The 24992-nt window shown below is 43.0% G+C and overlaps 1 protein-coding gene across 1 annotated transcript in view; it reads left to right on the plus strand.

Moving 5' to 3' along the window:
• ELOVL6 (ELOVL fatty acid elongase 6) overlaps positions 1–24992 on the plus strand; it is a 77948-nt gene that overhangs the window by 42088 nt on the left and 10868 nt on the right. Inside the window, exon 2 of the mRNA XM_081877333.1 lies at positions 23836–23967. Coding sequence (XP_081733459.1) covers positions 23836–23967 — 132 coding nt within the window. The remainder of the gene's footprint in view (positions 1–23835; positions 23968–24992) is intronic.

Raw genomic sequence — 24992 nt, forward strand, 5'->3', positions numbered from 1 at the left:
CATCAGTATGCACTGGGCATGCTGCTCCTTCGCAGCAATCCATAGTTTGTGGCTTACCATATCATCTGAATGCAGATTCTGTCCAATATCTGACTTGGGTGATCCAGTTCTGATGTAGGATATCTAGCCTGAAAAATCAAACCACTGGAACACTGAAGCAGTTATGATGGTGCAAACTTTTTATAACCTCACAATCTCAAAAGATGCATGAATGTGAAAAACAGGGGTAATCCCTTAGTTGGATTGGTCCCTTCTGGAGACTGTTTAGAGAGAAACTGTATCTCTTTTACAGCTAGACACATCCCTGGCACTTGGCCTACACAGGTAATAGGAGCTGAGTCGCTGTGATTTCCAATGAACACAATGAGCATCAGTCTCCACTGAGAACACAGTCAATAATTTGGAGATATCCCTTAACACTGTTTGGCTAGCACTGTTTTACTTGTTGCATAGTTTAAGTAGATCACAATTGGAAATGCAAGGTTCCCCTGTCTGTAACATTATATTCTTTGATATAGTGGTATATAAACTAGAACCTGCCCAGAAGCTCCACTGTTAAATTTTTCATGGAACTTTGTGTGGTCTTTGGGAAGGGGCTCTGAAAAAGCAATACATCCTCAGAGATGGGAGAAGTTATGATTTTTATTTTTATTTTTATTTTTTGCAACAGTTTTACCTGAAAAGCTGCTGTTTCTGTTTTTTTAAAATAACATATTTTTTTAATTCAATCAATCTTTGTTGTTACAATCACAGATCAGCCACTAAACAACAATCAAACAAACACCGTTTTAAAATGCATAAGAGAGCAAAAGACAATTTGGAATTAACTGCACGGCAAAGAGCTAGGATATGTGTGTGTGGTGTCATACATTCACATTCACACTAGAATGAGGCTGTTGAGTGCTAGGTAGCAGCACTCCACCAGAACAACAACCATGCCTTCTATGAACCCCCTTCTATGGGGGTTATGTTCTGGACCCCCGCATGCGTCAGCGTTCCTCCCCTTTAGCAACATTTTAGTGATGTTTTTTGGTCACTTCCGGGTTCAGCACAATCACACATCAGACATGTGTAAATCAGTTGTTGCCTATAACACACAACTCAAACACATTTAACTTGTGTGCATTCAAATTTACGTGCTTAGCAAAAATAAATGGAAAAGGTAGTGGGCTTCCAGGGGGAAAGGCTTTGGCAACCCCACCTGCCATTGCACCCAATGTGTTTTGTCTTTATGCAATTTCAGCTTTATGCACTATCCCTGGAATGTAGCCCCCACATAAGTTGAGAGTCACCTGTAGGATCATTTCTGGGTGGCTTGTTGAAGGGGGAAATGATCACAGGGGAAGGTGGTTGGAGAGACAGATAATGAGAAGAAACTAGGCCATCACTGTTTTTGGCCCCTATCATATCTACAAACATGTGCATATAGGAAGCTGCCTCATACCAAATAAGACTCTCAGTCCATCCAGCTCAGTATTGTCTAAACTGAGTAGCAGTAGCTTTGCAGAGTTGCAGACAGGGGTCTCACCCAGCCCTACCTGGAGATGCCAGGGACTGGAATGGAGATCTTCTTTATGCAAAGCAAATACTCCACCACTGCTCTGCAGCCCTCCACAAAATGTGTTTGAGAAATTCAAGGCCACCTCTGCAGCAGCCAGCCCCATTGTGTATGCGTAACAGGGGGAGGAGAGAAACTTCTCAGCAAGCAGTGGAACCACCCCAGTTTTCTTGGCCGGATCCTGCAAGCACCTTGAAGTGGCCCAAGTGATGCCAAGGAGATAGGAAGTGTTAATAGTAAGCTAAGTTAGGATAGGGCAGAACTGAGCATGACACAGCTCTGCTGCGGCATGAAGAGATCACTCCAAAAACTCCTACATTGCCTGCAGGGCTGACAATTAATTGTTCAGTCATCCAAGTTTCTGTGTTCCTGCAGCGATAACTCCAAAAACTCCTACATTGCCTGCAGGGCTGACAATTAATTGTTCAGTCATCCAAGTTTCTGTGTTCCTGCAGCAACCCTCTAGGTTTGGACTGTTAACTTGCACATTTTCCACCTTACCTCGATGTGTGTAAATACACAAGCGTACAGAAAAAGCTCTGTGAGGTTAGGTTGCAGCTAAATATATTTGGAAATGATGTGAACTGTATATGTAAAGCCATGTGTATGTACTTGTAGTCATGACCTAGAGTGACCTGACCTAAGGGTGAATGAATAGTTCCTTTAATTTTTCTTTCTGTAGTCTTTTGTGATTACTGAACGGTACATTGCCCAGAGACTTCCCTGCTACATTCAGATAGAATATTATACCTTACTAGAGGACACATTTTTATGATAGTTCATTCTAAGAGCAGCTGGGGACATCAGATGAGAGAGATTACATAGCCAGCCTCCAAACCTTTCAGCCTGTAGTTAACACCCAAGTCTTGAAATAACTTGTGCAAACCTAACCCATTCCCATGGAAAAAAAATTGGGACATATTCAAAATAAAGCAAACATGAGCATCATGAACTGAACAAATCTGTGGCTGGGTCATATACTTTATCCACTGCAGCCCATTTGAGCATATAGTTAGGGTTCTTCATGCTCAGCTAAACAAGTTCACTTACAGGTGCTATTCAAGCTTCTTTGTAAAACATTGCCGACAACCTTTTCATCATGAGCTTGAGGCTGCCAGGAGCAACCAGGTGCACCAACCTTCTCTCAGCCTTGAGACCAAGGGCAATAATGCCTTTAAAGAGGGCAGATCTGCCCAGCCACTGCAGCGCAGTACCACCAGAGTTGCCACTATAAGGGCCACCACTCTCATTTAACAGCACTCTTGCCCTCAGTTGAAAATAATGGTCTGTGAACTGAGTTACATAATAATAAATCAAACAGCTTTATATTTTGTACCTTAATTGCACCCCTGCTACAATCTCTGCACAGCCACAAACATTTGGGCAGTCTTCTTTAAAGAGTATAGGGTATAAATTGCGGTCTGCTTTAAAGAGTGACGATTTTTCTGCTTTTTTATAATGGAGCTTAAATATCACCTTAGTGTTGTGTGTCTTGGGCTTTTACCTTTCTTCATCCAGGCACCAAGGACATGTTAAACCTTCACAGCTGTGGGAACATGACTTACAGAACTTTCTGTCGCTGGGAAGAAAATGTAAGTGGGATGAGGGAAGCAATGAGTTGCATCACCGCTTCACCCTGAAGGATGAGCCACACCTAACTGTTAGGGCAAAAACATTTATGTCATTCTTATTTATGTTTGAAATATCTGGAGAGCACCAGGTTGGGGAAGTGGAAGTAGTTCTTGTACTTAAACTTGCTATTCAAATACAGTTTGTCATTAATCTTGCTATTCAAATACAGTTGATTACTTATTTTGGAGTGGAAACTAAAATGTATGGGTGTGTGTCATATTTGGATGAATCCCTTGGAGGGATTTTGGACTTGTCAAAGGTGAAACACATTCAGTACAAGTCTGCATGAGTCAAAACAGGGATCTTTGAAGGGCTTTGTAGTGCCTCAATGATCCAGGCATCTTAAAAAATGCTGCGGACAACACTCTGCTAAATGCAAAAGTGATGTCTCTAAGCTTACTATACAATGAATGATGTTGGAGTAGAGTGTTAGGGGAGGGGAGAACAAACACCAATGTGGGAAGAGGGAAAGCTCTCTTGTGATTGACAGGTAAAGTTTTATTTAAGGGGAGTGGTTTTATTCAAAAGAAAAATCCCCTTTGATTCTTCCCTTCAAAGGTGCCATGGCTTTTTTGTCTGTGACTTGGCTGGTTCCTTACCCAGCACACCTCTCTCATGTCTACAATTTTCAGAGCAATTGCCAACTAAACACTGGGGGAAATTAAGTGATACATTTCTTATTTACGCCCAAACTTAATTGACTACCCTTGCAGAAAAGCCACTACAGCTATCCTTCTCAAAGTCAGCAAGATACATGACCTCAGAAGAGTGACCTTGCCAGCAAATTTTATCCAATTCTGTCCCTTTCCTCAAAAAGCAATTCTTTCCTCAAAATGGGTATAGGGCTGTCCCTTTCTCTGCTCCCCCCAAAACACTCAAACTTTTAGGGGCCTACCACAAAAGAGCCAGGACCTATTTGCCTGTAGATTGGAGGAGCTACTATGCCTTCAAATTTCATCAATTTCTGTAAAAAGAAAAGTAAACCATTTTTTTGATCTCCCAATAGCTCAGGGCATGAAGCAGACTCAGATGGGGCCAAATTGGGCAGCCTACAAAGCCTCTCAGGCAGGGGCAGGCTATTTTCCAAAGCACCAGATTAGGGTATGAACAGTTTCTTGTCGTCAGTGCACAACCCCACATTGTTCCTGCCATTGTTCCATAATCACTACCCCTTTTTCACCTATTTTACTTGTGTCTGCATACGTATTTGGCATCTACAAGTATATCCAGCTCCAGGAGAGCAGCAAATGAAGTTGCAGCTTTAATTTTCTTTACGAAGTTGATAAATATGGCAATTTGCCTTTGCTCACCAGAAGCCCTCTGAAAGAAGCAGCAGCAGATATATTAGAATCATAGAATCATAGAATCATAGAGTTGGAAGAGACCACAAGGGCCATCGAGTCCAACCCCCTGCCAAGCAGGAAACACCATCAGAGCACTCCTGACATATGGTTGTCAAGCCTCTGCTTAAAGACCTCCAAAGAAGGAGACTCCACCACACTCCTTGGCAGCAAATTCCACTGTCGAACAGCTCTCACTGTCAGGAAGTTCCTCCTAATGTTTAGGTGGAATCTTTTTTCTTGTAGTTTGGAACCATTGCTCCGTGTCCGCTTCTCTGGAGCAGCAGAAAACAACCTTTCTCCCTCCTCTATGTGACATCCTTTTATATATTTGAACATGGCTATCATATCACCCCTCAACCTCCTCTTCTCCAGGCTAAACATGCCCAGCAATTGCAATTTTACTTGCTTAAAGGTACAGAATGCTAGCAGGGAAAAATGTTAATCACTTTTACAAACTACTGAGGCAAACTGCCTAGGCATGAAAACAGCAAGCATGTAGTGCCAATCATTTGTGTGAATGGGGGAAGTGATGGAGGATTTTCATCACTCCTTTGGGTCTGGTAAACGTTCCTCTTATGAGACCTATACCTAAGGTTTTCCATGAGCATTGTGGGCATCTCAGCTTCCTGCACAGTGATGTAGCGGTGAATTTTAAAAAGCAGGAGCACCCCATCACCCTAGCCACACTCCCAATAAGACTTCAGAAATGCAAGCTCCTGTGTTTATCTGTCACACACACATGCATCTCAAATAGTAGTAGTACATAGCACAATGCCAAAAATGTTAGTATCACTATGACTACAATCCTATACAGTGGTACCTCGGGTTACAGATGCTTCAGGTTACAGATTCCGCTAACCCAGAAATAGTACCTCAGGTTAAGAACTTTGCTTCAGGATGAGAACAGAAATTGTGCAGCAGCGGAAGGCCCCATTAGCTAAAGTGGTACCTCAGGTTAAGAACAGTTTCAGGTTAAGAATGGACCTCCAGAACAAATTAAGTTCTTAACCCGAGGTACCACTGTACACGGTCACCTGGGGAAAGATCTCAGTGGTGATTATTTCTGAATATGTGGGTGCAATTTGTCAAACACAGAGAACTTTAACAAAGTATCTTACTGCTAGTTGAAATGCAACCAACTTCCTCTATGTTAGGTCCCATCTGCACTATGCATTTAAAGCAGTATCATATCACTTCAAAGAGTCATGGCTTCCCTCAAAGAATCCTGGGAACAATAGTTTGTTAAGAGTGCTGAGAGTTGTTAGGGGACCCCTAGTCCCCCCCCCCAAAAAGTAACAATTCCCAGAATTCCCTGGGAAGAGCTATTGTTAAACCATTCTGGAAATTGCAGCTCTGTGAGGGGCATATGAGTCTCTTATTCCAACTTGAAAACAAACTTGAAAGCCTCATTATCACTTCATTCACTTCCCAGAACAAAATGGGTTCATAGATTTCTCTGGTGCTTTGACAAATGACCTCATCACTCCTGCTCTTCAGTAAGTCTTGGAGCCATGTTCACCTGCTCCCCACCCCCACTACAGCACTGTACCTATGTAAAGCCACAGAGTGTGGGCTTCAGAGTCTGAATACAGATTTGCTAAATGGTAAAAAAAATCTTTGCCATCACAAACACACACACACAGAGGGAGGGAGGGAGGGAGGGAGGGAGGGAGGGAGGGGGAGAGAGAGAGAGAGAGAGACTGACTTGATTCATGGTGTAGTCAATAGTGTCAAGTAATATGGACAGGCTAGGCTGGTAGTTTAGGGACACAGAAAGCTTCCTTATAACAAACCAGATCATTGGTCCATCTGAGTATTTGGAAGATAAGGCTATCAATGCTCTGCCTTTATGTTTTAAGGCAGTAATGCATACCAGTTGCTAGTGCTCTTGTGCTCAGGTCCAGCTTGAGAATTTCCCACAGGCATCTGGGTCACTGTGAGAACAGGATGTTAGACTAGATGCACCATTGGCATAATAATAATAATAATAATAATAATAATAATAATAATAATAATTTATTTATTTATACCCCGCCCATCTGGCTGGGTTTCCCCAGCCACTCTGGGCGGCTTCCAACAAAATATTAAAACACAGTGGTCTGTTAAACATTAAAAGCTTTCCTAAAGAGGGCTGCCTTCAGATGTCTTCTAAAAGTCTGGTAGTTGTTCTTCTCTTTGACATCTGGTGGGAGGGCATTCCACAGGGCTGGTGCCACTACCGAGAAGGCCCGCTGCCTGGTTCCCTATAACTTGGCTTCTCACAGTGAGGGAACCGCCAGAAGGCCCTCAGAGCTGGACCTCAGTGTCTGGGCAGAATGATGGGGATGGAGATGCTCCTCCTCCTCCTCCTGCTTTTACGTCTACAGTGGCTGGCTGCCCTGCCCCTGTGTGGAGAAACTGGAGATGAAGCCAAAGATATTTTGCCTGCCACATATATGCTTGGGATTTTCATAAACCCAAAAAGCTTCTCTTGTCTTTATAGTTTCATTTGCTTGTTTTCTTGGCTTAATGCTGTTTAAAAGAGTTAACATGGAGTCCTGATTTTATCTTCCAGTTGTGGCTCATTTCAAGGTGATTTAGGGACTTGTGGTAATAACCTTACATGAAAACGTAGCTGTGCTGGTCTGTTTCTTCAGAAACAACAGAGAGCCCTGTGGCACCTGAAAGACTAATGATTTTACCATGACACAAGCTTTCATAGCCCTTCCAGGACGTGCCCTTCCTGGACTTTGCAGCATAGAATGTAATTAAGGAGGTCATTTGTGCTATGTAGTTGTACAGGGTTTTCCCCTATTATATATTCTCATTGCTGCAGGGTTCAAGGAAGTGCTTGACTTTTCCCCCCACATGGGTAAATGTTTACATAGAAAGCTGTCTTGCACTGAATCATACCATTGCCCTACATAGCTCAGTACAGTGGTACCTTGGTTCTCAAAGGCCTGGGTACTCATACAACTTGGAACCCAAACACCGCAAACCTGGAAGTAAGTGTTCCGGTTTGTGAACTTTTTCTGGAAGCCGAACATGCTCTGTTTTGAGTGTTACACTTCCGATTTGAGTACCACACTTCCGTTTTGAGTGTTACACTGAGATCTGTCTGTTTTTGCTATTTATTTTGCATTTTTGTTTTTGCGGCTTTTTTGTTTTGTTTTTGTGACTGTGTGGAACCCAGTTCTGCTACTGATTGATTGATCGATTGTGTGACTGCAGTAATTGTTTCTTATTTTCATTTTATGGATCAATAGTCTCATTAGATAGTAAAATTCATGTTAAATTGCTGTTTTAGGGGTTGTTTTTAAAAGTCTGGAATGGATTGATCCATTTTGCATTACTTTCTATGGGAAAGCGTGCCTTCATTTTGGAATGCTTTGGTTTTGGAATGGACTTCTGGAATGGATTAAGTTTGAGGTCCAAGGTACCACTTTACTGTCTACGTTGACTGGCAGCAGTACTCTGGAGTTTGAAATGGGGTTATTCCCAGCCCTACATGAGAGTTGCTGAAGATTGTACCTGGAACCTTTTGCATGTTAACAGGACGCTTTGTCTTTGAACTATGACCCTTACGCCACTTCCTTCCATCTTTTAGAAGCATGCCAAAATGTTGGTGTCTATATTATGAACTTGAATGAGTTGGCTTTCTGCCATCTGAAGCTGGTTTTTTCTTTTCTGACAAATCTTGTAGCTTGGTGTGTAGGATTCTTGCCACATTCCATGTTGCTACAACACCTTTCTTATTGCAGCCTTTCTTTTCTTTTTTCCATTTAGGTCACTCTGCCTCAGCCTAGTGCCCTCCAGCTGTTTTGGACTTCAATTCCATTAGCCAGTGCTGGAGGAGCTGGTGGGAGTTGTATTCCAAAACAGCTGGAGGACACCAGCTTGGGGAAGGTGCACCACAAACATAATCAGAAAAGTTCAAGTTAGCCTAATGCGTCAGCAGCCAACGTCATGCCCTACAGATGTTGTTGGATGAGCAAGGGATGATGGCAGTTGTAGGTCAACAACATCTGGAGGACATACCTTGACTCACCTTCCCTAGTTTTGGATAATTCCCCTTTTCTGTTCCTTTTATTCCAAATGAGAGGTGGATTTTGACAGGGCAGAAAGCAAATTCAAGGTCTAAAGGTTTAGATTTTATATGCAGCAAATAATATAGCAAGCAACAACCAGTCACTGCCTTCTCCTATTAGTGCAAATGTGCTCGTTGTTTTTCAGTTCCCATGACTCAAACTGCCTATTGGCTCAGACTGTCTGCAGCTATCCTAGTGGGCTTAACTCTGCCCCAGATGGGCCCACTCTGTGTTGTTTCTGTTGTTTCAACAGTGTCCTGGAACCCTGCTGGCTACTCCAGTTCTGTAGAACTGTGTTGCTGTCTGTAAGCCAATTAGAGTAACCACAGCCTCTTTTAGGTTCAGCTGAACAGACTAGGTCAAGAGTTCACGAATTAATCAGTTTGTTTAAGCACATTAGCATAACACATTTAGCAATAAGAAGCTAATAAAAGCACATACAAAGCAAACTATACCTCTCATGTAGATCATTGTCTCTCTGGGTTAGGCAGATTGTCTGGATTTTTTTACTCCAGGAGCAGAGAACATTGATGGATCAGGTCTTCTCAGACATCCAAGGTCCTCTTTGCTCTTCATGTTCACAGTGGTGGAGACAGCAGAGCAGAGCCATCCTTGCTGCTTCTTCTTTTATGATGATGGCTCCTCTGTGTGTCTTTGGCTCTCTGTCCTGGGCTCCAGGCTTGGTGAGTTCCTGTAGACAACCAATCATATAGTCCAATGTAAACCTGTACAAAAATCAACAGCGATTTCCCCTTGGAATAGGTTTCACAGTTGAGACTGAGCAGTGACTGGGTAGCTTTTGCCATCCTGGTTGTCCAAGACATGCGCCTTGGCACATTTCTTTGTACTTTCCATATGTAGTTTTCAACTACAGGCATTTATTCATGCATTAGCTAAAGCATCCAAGTTAACTCAGGTGTTTCCTGCAGAAGGGTGCTATGAGAATGGACCTCGCACCTTTGATAGTTTAACCACAAATTTAACTTAACTTGCTACAACATCATACCTGCAGTCCAGCATGCAGAAAGCAGGCCATCATACCTCAGAGGATTTCCCCATCCCCAGAGTTCTACATGGTCATTTATGCTTAGAACCATGTTTTCAGATCCTGGGGATTTGTGGGTTCCAGAATCATTGCACCCCTTTCCAGTTTTTCTTGAAATAAATTAAACATGCTTTTTAAAATTAGTTTTTAGGAGGCAGTTCCACTCATCGCAAGCTTTCTGAGTGTGAAGGAGCACATGCTGTAGCCTTCACCAAGGGTTACCCTGACATTTTATGCTGTTTGAAGCTTGTGGGCCAGTGGTTGCACACACTATCCAAGCATTGTTCTTCTGGTTGTCTGCCACACTCATTGTTCTTGGTCGTCATGTCATTTGGCAGCTCCTTGGACATTTTCTAAAGGCTAGTAATTAGAACTGGTAACTGAGTAGCTGACAAGGTACAGTGGTACCTCTAGTTACGAACTTAATTTGTTCCAAAGGTCTGTTCTTAACCTGAAACAGTTCTTAACTAGAGGCATGCTTTTGCGTGCCCCTTGCTGCCGTTGTGCCGCTGGCACACGATTTCCATTCTCATCCTGAGGCAAAGTTCTCAACTCGAGGTAACTCTTCCAGGTTAGCGGAGTTTGTAACTTGAAGCGTTTGTAACCTGAGGCGTTTGTAACTTGAGGTACCACTGTATTCACATTTTGCCACTGGTTTTGAAATAGAGCTAATGAGTACAAACAAGGTTGTAGACAGGGGCGTAGCTATCCGCTCCGGCACCCAGAGCGGTGAGTTGGAGCGATCCGTCCTGGGGGGTGGTGTGGCAAGCTGCCCACGGAGTCTGTCTGCTGTTTCGGGCACCATGGGGCCCTGAGCTACCACGTCACTCCCAGGAGAGAAGTGTGGCTTGGGCACACTTCAGGCCAGGCCCTGCAGTAAGTGCTGCCCCCCGCGGTGTGCCATTTTGTCACCCCCCCAAAGATGGCACCGGGGGCGGACTGCAACCCCACCCCACCCCTTCCTATGTCCCTGGTTATGTATCTCTCTGGGAGACTTGATAATAAAGGGTTCCCCCCCCCACTTCAGACTTTCACCCTAAAAACTTGTGGAGAACTGTAAATGGTGTGAAAGTGATGGGTAGGAGCATGGCAATGTGCCTCAGATCCCCCTCATGTTTTTGTTTACACGTGGAGAGATTTGGGTTTACACCCAAAAAGAATGAAAGAATAATGTGGTGTAATGAATTTACTTCATTCCCTCCTAACTTCACAACAGCCACACTAGAAATGACATTGTTTTAGTATTGCTGTATTTATACACAAAATGTAAACGGTAGCATGGCTTGCCCATAAGGAAAATTCCGGAATCCATATTTGAACAATACCTTAATAAGATTAACCAAAATGTCACCAGGCTTGATGGTAAAGGGATAGGACTGGGGGCCGGGGTGGGGGGGGGGTTGGTTAAGTGTTGGAGCCATGACAACTGCATTTGTTCATTTATAATAGTTGCATTCCAAGATGGAATATGGGAGGAGCTAGCAAACATTCAAATGAGGCTCTTTCCGTGCCTCCCTTACTCTGTTCATCTAGCCCAGGTGTGGACAATCTGTGGTCCTCCAGATATTGAGCTACAACTCCCATCAGCCCGAGTAAGCGTAGTCAGTGCCCAGGGATGATGGCAGATATACAGCAACATTTGAAGAGCCCAAGGTTCCTCACAACTGATTTAGCCTGATGAAGAATTTTGGAGAATTAAAAAGTTTATGCACCATCTTATGACATTTTTGGTCATTGCCATTTCCAGGATAGCTACAAATAAATAAAAACAATTTTAAAAATCTAACAACACTTTAAAGGTCAAGGAATTGTTTTTAAACAATCATTGCAGCTGGGAATCATGTAATAATGGCATCTTGTCACGATGCCAATGAAATTACATGCCTAAGTAAAATGTACAGATTCATCAATGTCTTCCTTTTTAAGGCACATTATGTGATACAATTAGTACAGCAGGAGCATTTGACCTCACAAGCTCTTATTTAAAGCTATTAACTAGTTATATGCTTACTTTTCCTTAAAAAAAATAGTATTGATTGAACAATAAAAATGAACTGTTAATTCAGTCAGTCATTTATTTGCTTAAAACCAAAGGTCAGCACTAAAATGCACAAGGCCCAGTTCCCAGTATAAAATATTAATATTATTAATTCATTGGACGAGAACCAGAAAATGCAAAAATTGCAAAACTACATTCAAACACTGTAAACAACATTCTATTAAAGAAATAAATAGAAGTCCACCATTAACAAAATATAGTGTAGCCAATGCAAGTGGCTTGTTTTGTGAGTAGAAAGCCAGTTCCATACAAGTTGGGTTGTACATTTTCTTCACCTGTTGCAGCCCCGGCATACCATTCTGGAGGCCCCTAACCCTGACCATTAAAAACAGGATTTCAGAAGCCTACAGTTGGAGAAGGGGCAAGGAAGCCTTGTGTGAATAGAACTCCTCTGACAGGGTAATAAGGAGCAGGGCCTAACAAAATGATGAAAACTTTTAATCCAGGGCAGGATAATTATGGACCATTTTGGGTAACATTAAAAAGTAACATTGATGTTATGACATGTCAATACTTTATGAACAGATGGAATTTTGTCACACAATATATCCATAAAGAATTATGAATATTACGCATCGGAATAAACTATGTGCGATTTTTAAGGAAAGATGAATTAAGTAGTAACTTGGTTACTGTTACTTACAGTAACTGAATTAAGTAGTAACTTGGTTACTGTTAAGCCCTCTTTTAGCAGTTATAAATAAGTTTTTGACTCTCTTTCTAAATGACTATGCACTTGATATTGATAAATATAAATTTTACAGATTGTTTAAAGGAAAATATTATGTTTACATCATTTGCATATTCACCAGTTTATATATTTATCTACATACTTAAGTTATTTATAATGTAGGCTCAATAATTAAAAAGACACTGACCTGTCTATTTGTTTTTGTCCTGTTTTTCTGCATTGCAATCCATTTGCATTGCAAAATTTACAACCATGGCTTTATTCACACCATACATTTAAAGCACATGACTTCCCCCAAAGAATTCCGGAAACTGTAATTTGTTAAGGGCGTCGGAAGTTGTAACTTTGTGCAGGATAATTAAAGGTAATTTTTCTCATAACTACTGCTCCTGAAGCTGGTTGGTTTCTTTTTTCTTTTTTACCATAGTGGTTTTCTTAGATCCAAAATAACACCTTACATTTATGCTCAGGTTTCTGTGCTACACAGCTATTTATTTAATTTTTGTTACATCTTCCTTTTCTTCTACAGTAGAATTCAATGCAGCTAACAACACAAAAGTATAAACAATTCAAGCAATCACAATTTTTATTATTTGTCTGTCCATCTGACTGTCTGTTTTATTACATTTATAACCTATATTTCCTCCAAGGAGCTCGAGATTGCATACATAGTTCTCCTCCTCCCCATTTTGTCCTCACAAGAACCCTGTGAGGTAGGTTAGGCAGAGAGTTGGTTACTCGCTCAAAATCACCCAGTGAGCTTCATGGCTGAATGGAGATTTGAACCCTGGTCTCTCAGGGCATTACAGTATGTGACAAAGAAAAGTTGGGGAAATGATAAAATGCTTCTGAAAATATAATGTATTATTTTCAGTGCCGGAATTCATCTACTTTTCAAGCACAGGCTGTTTTGCACAGGCTGCATTGTTTATGTTGGCTATTATGTAAGTTATAGAGACTCTTATTATTTAACTTAAAACCTCATGCTCCACCAATTGAACTATGGGGTGAGAAGTTATAGGGGTGTTTAGCCCCCTATGGAAGAGTCTTCTACTTCTGTCAGTCTTTCTTAAAGCCATTGTGGTGAAAGTCTCTATTAAGAAGAGTCGAGGAGCAAAGATATTTATTAGTCTTGCCTTAGGCACCTTCACTGACCTCATTCTAGGTGACATTGTCTTCCCCTCCAACATTGCTCTTTTCTGCAGTTTTTTTTGGGGGGTAAGTTCCGCCTTAACCGTATTCCCCAGAGGCTTCTGTTTCAAGGCTTGTCTTACAACATTACTGTCTCATTTCTGAAGCAGCATGTAGGCAATTTTGGCTTCCCTTTTGCTCCCTTTTGCCTGGACCTGTGCAACTTGCCACTGAACCAACTGCTGCTCACAAGCAATATCTTAGAATCATAGAATCAAGGAATCATAGAGTTGGAAGAGACCACAAGGGCCATCGAGTCCAACCCCCTGCCAAGCAGGAAACACCATCAGAGCACTCCTGACATATGGTTATCAAGCCTCTGCTTAAAGACCTCCAAAGAAGGAGACTCCACCACACTCCTTGGCAGCAAATTCCACTGTCGAACAGCTCTTACTGTCAGGAAGTTCTTCCTAATGTTTAGGTGGAATCTTTTTTCTTGTAGTTTGGAACCATTGCTCCGTGTCCGCTTCTCTGGACTGGATCTTCTGGCCGCTTCTCTGGACTCTGGATCTTCTGGCCTGGCAAAAGGTTTCAGCTAAACCCCAAGGTTTTGGGTTCCCCACATTGGCAGGCAGGAAAAAAGAAGAAGAGAAGAGAAAGAAGTTTTATCAGGTTCTTTGTGGGCCCTAGAAGAAAGATCAGAACTTATCCAGCTTGTTATATAGTCAGCTTGTCCTCATTTGGTATATTTAGGTCTGTGAGGGTGGAACCCTGATTGACTCCAGCTACAAAAGCTGAGACTGCTGAACAGAATATTGGGCTGAGGTATTGTTTAGCGAGTGTTGTTGCTGTTAAATCTTTGGATCTTATGGTGTATGTGGAAAGTGTTCAGTTTGGTTGTGTACTTTTTGATGTTTGGTTTATTGTTTATAACTACTTTTGTTATTTTTGTAGCTACGTAATTTTTTATATGTTGTAAGCTGCCTTGAGCATGGTTTTATTTTGGAAACATGACATGCAAATAAAATGACTGATTGATTGTGCAGGTGCAGATGGACATACAAGTGCAGATTACAGTTTAATGCAGGGTTGCCATATTTCAGAAAGTGAAAATCCAGATACAAAAGTGTCTTATGGGTTGCCATACGTCTGAATTTCCCTGGACATTTCAGCTATGTCCAGGAAATTCTGGATGTATGGAGGCCTATAAGTCTATATTTTGGAGAATTTCCTAATGATTAGGAGTTTCAGGGGGGGGGGTACCATGGGCAGGGAAACCAAGAAGGTCGTGCACATCAGGTGAATATAACCCCTCTCCAATGTGAACAACCCCATGCAAATGTTGCATGCAATTTATCAGGGGGAGTGACCTTGCTGCATTTTAAGCTTCTAGTGCAGGCATAGGTAAACTCGGCCCTCCAGATATTTTGGGACTACAACTCCCATCATCCCTAGCTAACAGGACCAGTGGTCAGGAATGATGGGAATTGTAGTCCCAAAACATCTGGAGGGCTGAGTTTGCCTATGCCTGTTCTAGTGTGACTATACCCTTACTTTCTTTTTAAATGAAAGCTGAGAATCTGGAGTTTATGGTTCATCTGGGGCAACTACCCCCTTCCCTTCCCCCATGAACAGCTATGCTTTCTGTTCAATGAAAATTAATGGTTCCAGGAGGCGGGGTACAGTCCACATGACTGTATGGAGGAGGTCTTGTTAATTTCTAATTTTATCATTATAGTCTTTGCCCATAATCTTCCCTGGGCAACAAAGTTCAGAAATCCTTATAGACGTAGAAAATTGATTTGCCTTGACAATTGCTGGCTTTAGCACTATGTTTGTACAAAATAGGTTATATGTTTCCTAACTAATTCATCTAGGCATGGATTAATGTAGCTCCCTGTTGTACTGAAAGGTATTACATTTATGGAATTACAGTTTTTGACATGTTTGTGGTGTTAGGAGATTCGAGTAGCAACATAACTTAAATGTTTGCTGTATTGCTGGAACAGTGGTAGGCGAGGTAGAAATTCCCATTGAAAATACATTGCTTCTGACGTAGCTACAAAACAACAGCAATGATAAAATAGGAAATGTGATACTTTTATACCTTTGGTTTTACTTATGTCTGCAAGAATAATTAAACATTTGGTAATAGCTGGTGGTGGCTGGTGAATTTTGCAGTTGATGAGATTGCAATTAAACAACAACAAATATGTTTCTCTTTTCTCCCCAATATCCCCTTCACCCTGTTTAAACACAGTATTAAAATAAATCTGGTCAACTTGAGACCTACCTGGAACATGTACATTATCTGAAGTAGAAGAGGGCAATGAATTTCAGCCAGGAAGTTTGAATCTTTTTGGTTAGGGAAGATGATGAATAGGAAACTCACATTTAAATTCTGTACATCTTTGACCATGGTTAGTAAAATTTTCTGCTGTGTTCCGGTTAGGTGAATTTCATCTTACATTTTACCTTCTCCCAGAACCATAGGAAACATTGAATCATCTTTTCTGAGGGCAGAAAGAGAGTTTACACCACACACAGAGAGAAATAGTGTTCAGTGCTCTAGAGACAGACACTGTCTCTTTGCCAAACCTATCTTACAGGGGTGTTGTGGAGTTAAATGGGGAGGGAGAAAACCATGTACAGTGGTACCTCTGGATGCAAACGGGATCCATTCCGGAGCCCCATTCGCATCCAGAAGTGAATGCAACCTGCGTATGCGCGTGCACGGGTCGCGATTCGCCACTTCCACACACATGCGTGACGTCATTTTGACCGTCTGCGCATGCACGAGCAGCGAAACCCAGAAGTAACTCGCTCCGTTACTTCCGGGTCACCGCAGCGCGCAACCTGAAAATACTTATCCCGAAGCTACTTCAGCCCGAGGTATGACTGTACATCCGGGGAAAGACAAAGAAACATGGGCTAACTTACAGTTAGTTTCTTTATTAAGAAAGCAGAACAGAGAACACACAAAGACTTCTAAGGGTTGCGCCTGTCTAGATGAAGCAGTTGCTCAGACTGCTTGTAACTGCCCCCTTCACTTCCTATTCCTCTGTGTCAGGCCCCTCCTTCTGCCTACGGCGAGCCCCAAGAGACCCTCCCTGTTTCTGCCTGGCTCTCTGCTCTTTAACATGCAATAGACACCTTGTTCTGGGAGTGGGGTGGCGGGTCTTGCAGACAGTCAGCAGAGAAGCTGTCAGGGTGGCTCTGTGGTAGAACTGCCAAGTCTGATTCCCTGTGCTGGGGCACCTCCCTGTTTCCTCCTCTTCATCTTCCTTCAAGCTCTCAGCCTCCAGTACTTCCCAGCTCTTCCCCTCCTCTGGTGTGTGGCTGGTTTCCCACCACCAGGAGTCAGGATCCAAACCCTCCCCTTCTGTGCTTTCCCTGGTGGGTCTCTTGGTCAAGCAACTTCCACAACTCCTCATCCAGCCAGTCCCTGACACTTGAGCTCCTTGGAAGAAAGGAGGGCACATAAATGTAATAAATCCATAGTAGGAATTTTCAGCAGCCCTCTGGATAGTAGAGGACTTTGAGGCTCCAAATGTGGACTCCAAATGTGGACTTTGCTAGCAGGCCTCTACCTTCAACACCTCCCCCAGATCTGGAATTCCTGTTTCTTTTATTCCTCTGATGCCTCTTTTCAATTCTCTTTTCTCCTCTTCCCTCCCTCTCTCTCATTGGGTAGGGTCAGGGCTTTTATAGCCAGCTGACTGGGCCCTTCCCAAGATCCCCCAACCCCCCCTTGCCTGTTTAATCTTTCCCTGCCTTCCTGGGAGCATAGCTGTCAACTTACAGATTTGAAAATAAGGGACCAGCAGCCTCGAAAATAAGGGATCAGCAGCCAAAATAAGGAATTTTCCCAGCACAGGTATGTTCAACCTCTGAGCCCCTCCAAGCCAAAGGCAGAAAGCCCAGCCATCAGCCAACCGAAGCCTCAAGTGATGGTTCCCACAGCGCAGCAACCCAGCAAAGGGGATGCAGCAAGGAAAACCACCGTCACCTCTCTGCTGGGAAGCGCTGAGCAAAGGCGAGTCCCCAGGCAATGCGGCCGATTTGATCGGCACAAGGCATGCAAGCTCCACCCACCAGTCGTTCTTAGACTCCTTATTGGGTGAGCAGCACAGCCAAGCAACACAGTTGGAGCCTCCCTCCTCCCTGGCCGGCAGGGAGGGAAGGAGAGGAGCTGCTTCCTTTGGAACCCGGGAAATTTAAGGGACATCATCAATAAGGGACAGTGGCGGGACACAGCGCTGGGATAAGGGACTTTCCCGCCAAATAAGGGACGGTTGACAGCTATGCCTGGTAGCCTCCCACCAATGTTTGTTCTGTTGGACCATAGGTGCCCTCCTTCTGGCTCTGCAGTCCTTTTCTGTAGGTGTCCACCTCTCAAGGACCACAGAACCAAAATACACAAAGTCCCATTTTGACCACAGAAAATATGCACAGCTGGATTTTCCCCTGTTACAGAGAAGACAGGTCTTTGATCCAAGACTACTGGAGCACAGCCAGCTCCAAGCATTTGTCTGATGTTGTCCAGCTCACTATGAGCTAATCAATCTGTGGATGGAGCAGGGAGATAAATGAGATGACTTTGCTGTCTGTTACAATCCGTTGCTGTGTTGTCAGTCCACTGTGGAGAAAGGCACAGAAGGGATTTCAAAGGGAAGCCATCACAATGGATGTTATGTGGTTTCTAATATATACAGCTCAGATGGGCTGAGCCTGGAATTCCCTTACTTGAGTTCAACGGAGATTCACATCAACTCTTAGATGCTTATATTTGAAGCAACCCACAATCTTCCAAATATAATGTAAAAACATTTCTATGTATCTGTTATGCGGCTGGGACCATCTGTTCATTCAAACAAAATATACTTGAATAGAAAATATAAACCAATGTTGGTAGTCCATAGAAACACATTATTTAGCATGTGGTAGCCAAATATTTTATTTCAGGAAAGAAAATGGTACATCTCTGGCACATTCCCATAAATGTTGACACATTTCCATAGTCAAAACAAAACAAATTCCTTCCAGTAGCACTTTAAAGACCAACTAAGTCAGTTCTTGGTATGAGCTTTCGTGTGCATGCACACGAAAGCTCATACCAAGAACTGACTTAGTTGGTCTTTAAGGTGCTACTGGAAGGAATTTGTTTTGTTTTGACTATGGCAGACCAACACGGCTACCTATCTGTAACATTTCCATACATTTTTGCTTTCCATTCATTTGCTCTTTAAGGTTAGTATCAGCGATGATCCTGGCTTCTTAAACTAATCAGATTTTGTTATAAACTGCACTCCCTGCTCTGGATAACAGAAGAAACCAAGATTCAGAGAAAATGGAAATAAGTATCTTTGAAGGCCCCATCCTGGCTTCAGGGCAGGAGGAGAAGAGAGGAGAGGAGGAGCACATGGCTCACTCGTGCTTGTGCATGTAATGCTAAACAATGGTTTAGCATGACCTGCCACAGCCAGTGTCTGGTCTAGTGTTTTTGGTACCAGTGCTATATGTTATGACATCCTTCTCCAACCTGATGGCCTCTAGATAATAGCTGGACTACAACTCCCATCATCCCTTACCATTGACCATATTGGCTGGGGCTGATGGGAGCTAGAATCCAGCATCAACTGGTGGGGTTTTGGAGAAGACTGTTTTATGAGATCAGTAGGGTGGTGGGTCCATAAATTTTCTCAGTATTTTATGAAGAATATAAATGAGACATTACTGCAGTATCCCCTCCCTTCCATCTGTTGTTTTGCTTGTGTCACATGTTAGTTTGTAAGAGGGCAGGGATCTGTGATTTTGTACTCCATGAATGCACACTGATGGCACAGCATAAAGACCTTACCTTTATCTGTACTGTAGCATCACCTTTTTTTCTTTCTTCTTTTCTTTTTTCATGCTTTCAGTCCCCCTCTTTCATTTTAGGCCATTCTTTTTCCTTTTCCTTTTTTACTTTTCTGTGGTTCACTCAGATTCATGAATAAAAAAAAGCAGTCATTCTGATGGATTGGTTTTTTTACCACAATTCCCTGTTGCTCTTCAACTCTACTTGGGTGTTCTGTTTGCACGTAATCCTTACACACAAGCAGGGTGAGTAGAGACAAGCGGGGATCTTCCCTGTAGGGAGTGAGAAGTCTCCTCTACTCATAGAAGTTCCCTGCATGATTTAATGCCCTGCATAACTGGGGTTCTAAATCGTACAATGCAGGAATATGCAGTTGTCTCATACAGGGATCAAACCTATAACCTTTGAGATATCAGCACCATGCTCTAACCAGCTGAGCTATCCAGGTATGTGGGAGCATCTGCAAGCTCCCATTCCCCATTGAGGATGATGCCAGGGTAGAGTTTTGCATGCTTCTCCTAGCCTGCTCAACTCACGCACAGGGTTTACACCCGAACCAAATGGAATTTCAGGCTCTGCTACCCCATGTATTATTCTTCTATTGGTTGCTGTTTTTTCCTGCTCTCCTCACCTGTGAATGACAGTATGGATGACTGGATTACCAACCACTAGACACCCACACTTTGATAAACTCTTTGTGTTTCTTTTGCTCCTTTGAACGCCATCACTCCTTTGTTCCATAATGTCATTTCCCCACAGATTTTAGGCCTCAATGGCCCATTTGTAGGGTCTGCTGTTTAAATATCTTGCCAGGGAAGCAAAACATTCATTTTACTGATCCCCAGCAATAACGCCTTCTGTAGATAATGTAGACAGGCAGATAATGTAGAATGTATGACCTTTAAAAGTCAGAAATAAGGAGCTAATTAAAAAGTTGTGAAGTGACCTAAGATATAATTATAGATGCTGACCTACTTAATACAGCTTGAACACAAAGTAATAGGGGTAATTTGGGTGCCATTTTCTGTTAAATAACTACATTGTGCCTATAAAAAAAAATCAAAGAACTGGGAGAGAGGTCGGGTTTCTCCAGTCTATTATCTTGCCCTGATGTAAGTTCTATTGCAAGAGGGTAGAAATGGTTTTGTAATTTTATTCTGCTTGATATACATTCGCAACAGAGGTAAAGAACCAAAGAGCTGTTTAGCTACATAACAGGATTTGAGTCTGTTCTGTAGTTTTAGATTTTAAATATGAGCTGTAGGTAGTTTTACTCTGCCCATGGGCCCAGAGGATGCCATTGATTGGCTATAAACAAATCTGACTGCTTTTAATTGGCTTCCCTGGGGGAATGTAAGCATCGGCTAAACCTCAGTGTTGTGGCACCCACCAATAGCCTACCATTTTGCAAAGGAAGACACAAGAGGTACCTCATGGGGCTAAGAGAAAACAGGCCAGCTGTGTGGGAAGTAATCCTTCCCTGGGTGCAGTCAAAAGAGAAAGGCAGCAGCCTGAAATGTCAGACTCCATCCCATCTTGTCTCTTCACGCCAAACCCCCCCCCCATTCTTTGCTTTGAGTTTGAACTACAAATCAGCCCTTGGCCATGGCCTTACCATATGTCTGAAGCACCCTTATAGCACTTAGATAGCCCTGGCTTCCCCCAAGGAATTCTGGGAACTGTAGTTTGTCAAGGGTGCCAAGAGTTGTTAGGAGACCCCTATTCCTCTTGCAGAGCAACAGCTCCTAGAGTGGCTTTTTCAATGGTGATACTACAATATTTATTAAGAAATTTGGAATTGGTTTGTGGCAAAGATTCCAACAAGGTGATTTTATTTATTTTGACCGGAATGGTTCGGCCAGAATGGTGAGGGAGAATGAACTTCAGGTTGATAGCAGGTTGAGAGGAAAGTGGGATCTGGAACAAGCCTCCCCAACTCTGCACCCCGTTCCCCAACCCCAGCTCCTAGAGTGGCTTAACAATCAATCCCTCTTCCCAGGGCACTCTGGGAAATGTAGCTCTGTGAGGGGCTAATTAGGACTATGCTGGACAAGATGGTGTTTTCTCTCAGATGTGGAGGGGAAAATATGGGGGGGGACTTGTACCTCCCACATCCCACTGGTGTAAAAGCAACTGGGGAAGGATGGTAGCTCAGTGATTTGAACACAGGCAGCTGTGTTATATTGAGCCAGACTGTTGGCCCATCTTAATCAGTATTATCCATACAAGAGGAGGAGAATCTCATGGCTGGTGGCCAGTGTGGCCCTTCAGTCCTGTTTATCTGGCCCTTGAGGCTTTCTCCAGGCCACCCTCCCTCTTTAGGCACATCTGCTGCTCTGCTTCATGCCCTCCTTGAGAGTTTTTGCCTGGCTGGAATGTGTCCTTGCTTGCCTGGAAGGAGGATAGAGAGGGGTATTTGTGCAGAAACTAGTCTGCTATAGAAAGGTAACATCAACATCCATTGCTTCATCTGCTTTTGTTCTGGTCGTGCCCATCACTGGTATGTGGTCCCTAGAAGACTGACCCTTGGGCTGAAAAGGGTTATTTATCCCTAGCCTACACTGGCTAGCAGTAGCTTTCCAGGGTTTCAGGCAGAAGTTACCCCTCTTCCTCCAGCCCTAGCTATTAGAGTGGTACCTCTGGATGTGAACAGGATCTGTTCCAGAGCCCCGTTCACATCCTGAAGTGAACGTAACATGCGACTGCGCATCTGCGCAGTCGCGGGTTCCGTTTTGCTGCTTCCACGCATGCGCGTGACATCATTTTAAGCGTCTGCGCATGTGTGAGCGGCAAAACCCAGAAGTAATGCGTTCCATTACTTCTGGGTCACTGCAGAGTGCAACCCAAAAACGCTCAACCTGAAGCGTATTCATCCCGAGGTATGACTGTATTATTATTATTATTATTATTAATTGAATTTATATACCTCTCTATACCTGGAGGTCTCAGAGCAGTTCACAAAACACTGTGTCTAGCTGTGTTCAGGTTACAAACCTGTTTTCCTGGAGGGTAAAAGCTGGGCTTGGCTTTTCGTCTGAATCTGCATGATATATGCTGCTTTAGAAACATGTGACAGGAACTTTTGAGATGTCACTCTGCTGGCTGCAGTGCCCTGAGGGAAGGCAAGAGTGAAGAAGAGCAGGGCAGGGAGCTAATAGCCACCAGCTCCTGAAGCTTGGGAGAGAATATATTTTGTTTATTCTAATGTATTTTAAATTGTAAACTGCCTTGGGCTGACTTGGCAGAAGGGTGGCATATAAATGCAATATATAAATAAACTTAAATCCATTAAATTTCGGGTTGTGGGTTGGCCTTTGTGTTGGTGAATTGCTTTCACTAGATTTTGGTTCAGGCTGTGTATGATGACTGCAAATCTTTGATGGAAAATAACTCAGCAGAGCAGATTTGGACAACATATGGCCTGTTGGTTACATGCAGCTCCTGAGGCACACTTGTACAGCCTGTGTGATCTGGATCATTTTTTTTATTAAAAAAAAAAGAAAAGAAAAACCCTTCTGCAACTAAAACAGGCAGATTTATCTGCATGTGATTTATCAAGTCATGATGTATTTCTATTGTGCATGAGAAACATTGGTCAGGTTCTGATGTAGAGATCTCTGTTGTATCTTTTTGTACCCTTATTCAACAAATTGTGATGTGAAGCAGCATATAAATTGTTGAAAAAAATATATAACTAACTCAGACCAAGAAACTATGGGGTTTGTTTGTTTTACAGACTGAGAACATTGTGAATGCTTCTTAAGTCTAGACAGGAAATCTGTGGTTAATGCTCTGGCGGCAAACTGGTCAAAGTTTATCAGCATGACCCAGGAATATACCTGCTTTCAGGGACAAAAGAATGTATTGTGTGAAACATCTCTACTAACTTGTTCCAAACCAAATGTGTTTCCCCAACCAACAGGGCAATCATTAGTAAGTCCCATTGAGTTTAATAGGTCTTACAGATGTAGGGATCTGGGGTTGCAACCTTGATGATCTGTAAATGTGAAGGAGTGTCTCCACCCCCATCGTTCTACCTGGACACTGAGGTCCAGCGCCAAGGGCCTTCTGGCAGTTCCCTAACTGTGAGAAGCCAAGTTACAGGGAACCAGGCAGAGGGCCTTCTCGGTAGTGGCACCTGCCCTGTGGAACGCCCTCCCAGCAGATATCAAAGAGAACAACAACTACCAGACTTTTAGAAGACATCTGAAGGCAGCCCTGTTTAGGGAAGCTTTTAATGTTTGATGCATTACTGTATTTTAATATTTTGTTGGAAGCTGCCCAGAGTAGCTGGGGAAGCCCAGCCAGATGGGAAGGGTATAAATAAATTATTGTTTTATTATTATAATGATGATGATGATGATGATGATGATGATGATGATGATGATGCAGCTAAAAAGCTCACTGAATATCTTTTGGTGATTGTGGGTTTTGTGTTTTTCCCCCCAGGAAAAAATCTTTCCTGTTTTCAGCTCTTTATGCTGCCTTTATATTTGGTGGTCGACATCTAATGAACAAACGAGCAAAATTTGAACTGAGGAAACCACTAGTGCTCTGGTCTCTGTGCCTGGCAGTCTTCAGGTAAGTAGAGGAATATGATAAGAATGCCCCTTAGTCAATATCCTGTAATGCAGCCTACCCCAAACTGATATCCTCCATATGTTTTAGCCAACCACTCCCCTCAGTCCTGGACACCATGGCCAATGGCCAGTGATGGTGAGAAATGCAGTTTAACTACATTATTATTATTATTATTATTTATTAAATTTATATGCCCTCCTATACCCACAGGTTCAAGGCGGTTCACGGGATAAAGGGCACCAGGTTGGGGCCAGGGCAGTCTTTGGTCATATGGCACCTTGAGCAAGGATAAAATCCCCCCCCCATTTTCCCGTTTTTTCATGCCTTCCTGTGACTTGGACCCAGGTCACAGACCCACTTGAGACGAGTTCAGTCGTGATTTACCCGCCACTTGACCTCTGCTCAGTTAGTCCTTAGTAGCAAGGCAACACAAACCAGCTACTATAGAAGCTGTCAGTTCTTAGAAAAGCTAATTCTGTAACCCAGCAGCCTCTGCGGTTGGGGAATTTTGACATCAAAAGTACAGACAGGAGGGAGGAGGTCCAGGCAGTGAGCTCGCTCCCTCTCGCCTTCCATTCTGCGCCCCCTCAGTTCAGCGGCCTGTATGAAGGAACCACCTTAACAGCCCTAAATCTGGCCTTGGTGGGGGAAGGCTGCTTTAATTACTGCCGGTTTCTTAACCGCTTTCTCCAGCACACTACAAGCATTGGACAGGAAGAAAGACAAGAACCACAAGGCTAGGCAAAGTGTATGAGCGAGAAAATTGCATTGTGCTACTGCCAGCTGACCTAACATTGCAAACTTCGGCATTCAGTTGGTACCTGCACCAGAACAGGCGTTGAAAAGGCTGGATTGAAATAAATGAAAGGCATGCAAACATGTTTCCCACATGGTGAAAGCACCCCCATGTGGCAAGAGTCTAGATTTCACATCCTGAAAAAGTGTGCTTTCTGCATGGAGCCTAATGGCTGTTGCAATAAGGTATGATTTAAAAGAACAGTGTAACTTTCAATCAGGCCTGACAT

This window comes from Podarcis erhardii (assembly GCF_964252035.2).
Source record: "Podarcis erhardii genome assembly, chromosome: 9".
NCBI classification, from domain to species: domain Eukaryota; kingdom Metazoa; phylum Chordata; class Lepidosauria; order Squamata; family Lacertidae; genus Podarcis; species Podarcis erhardii.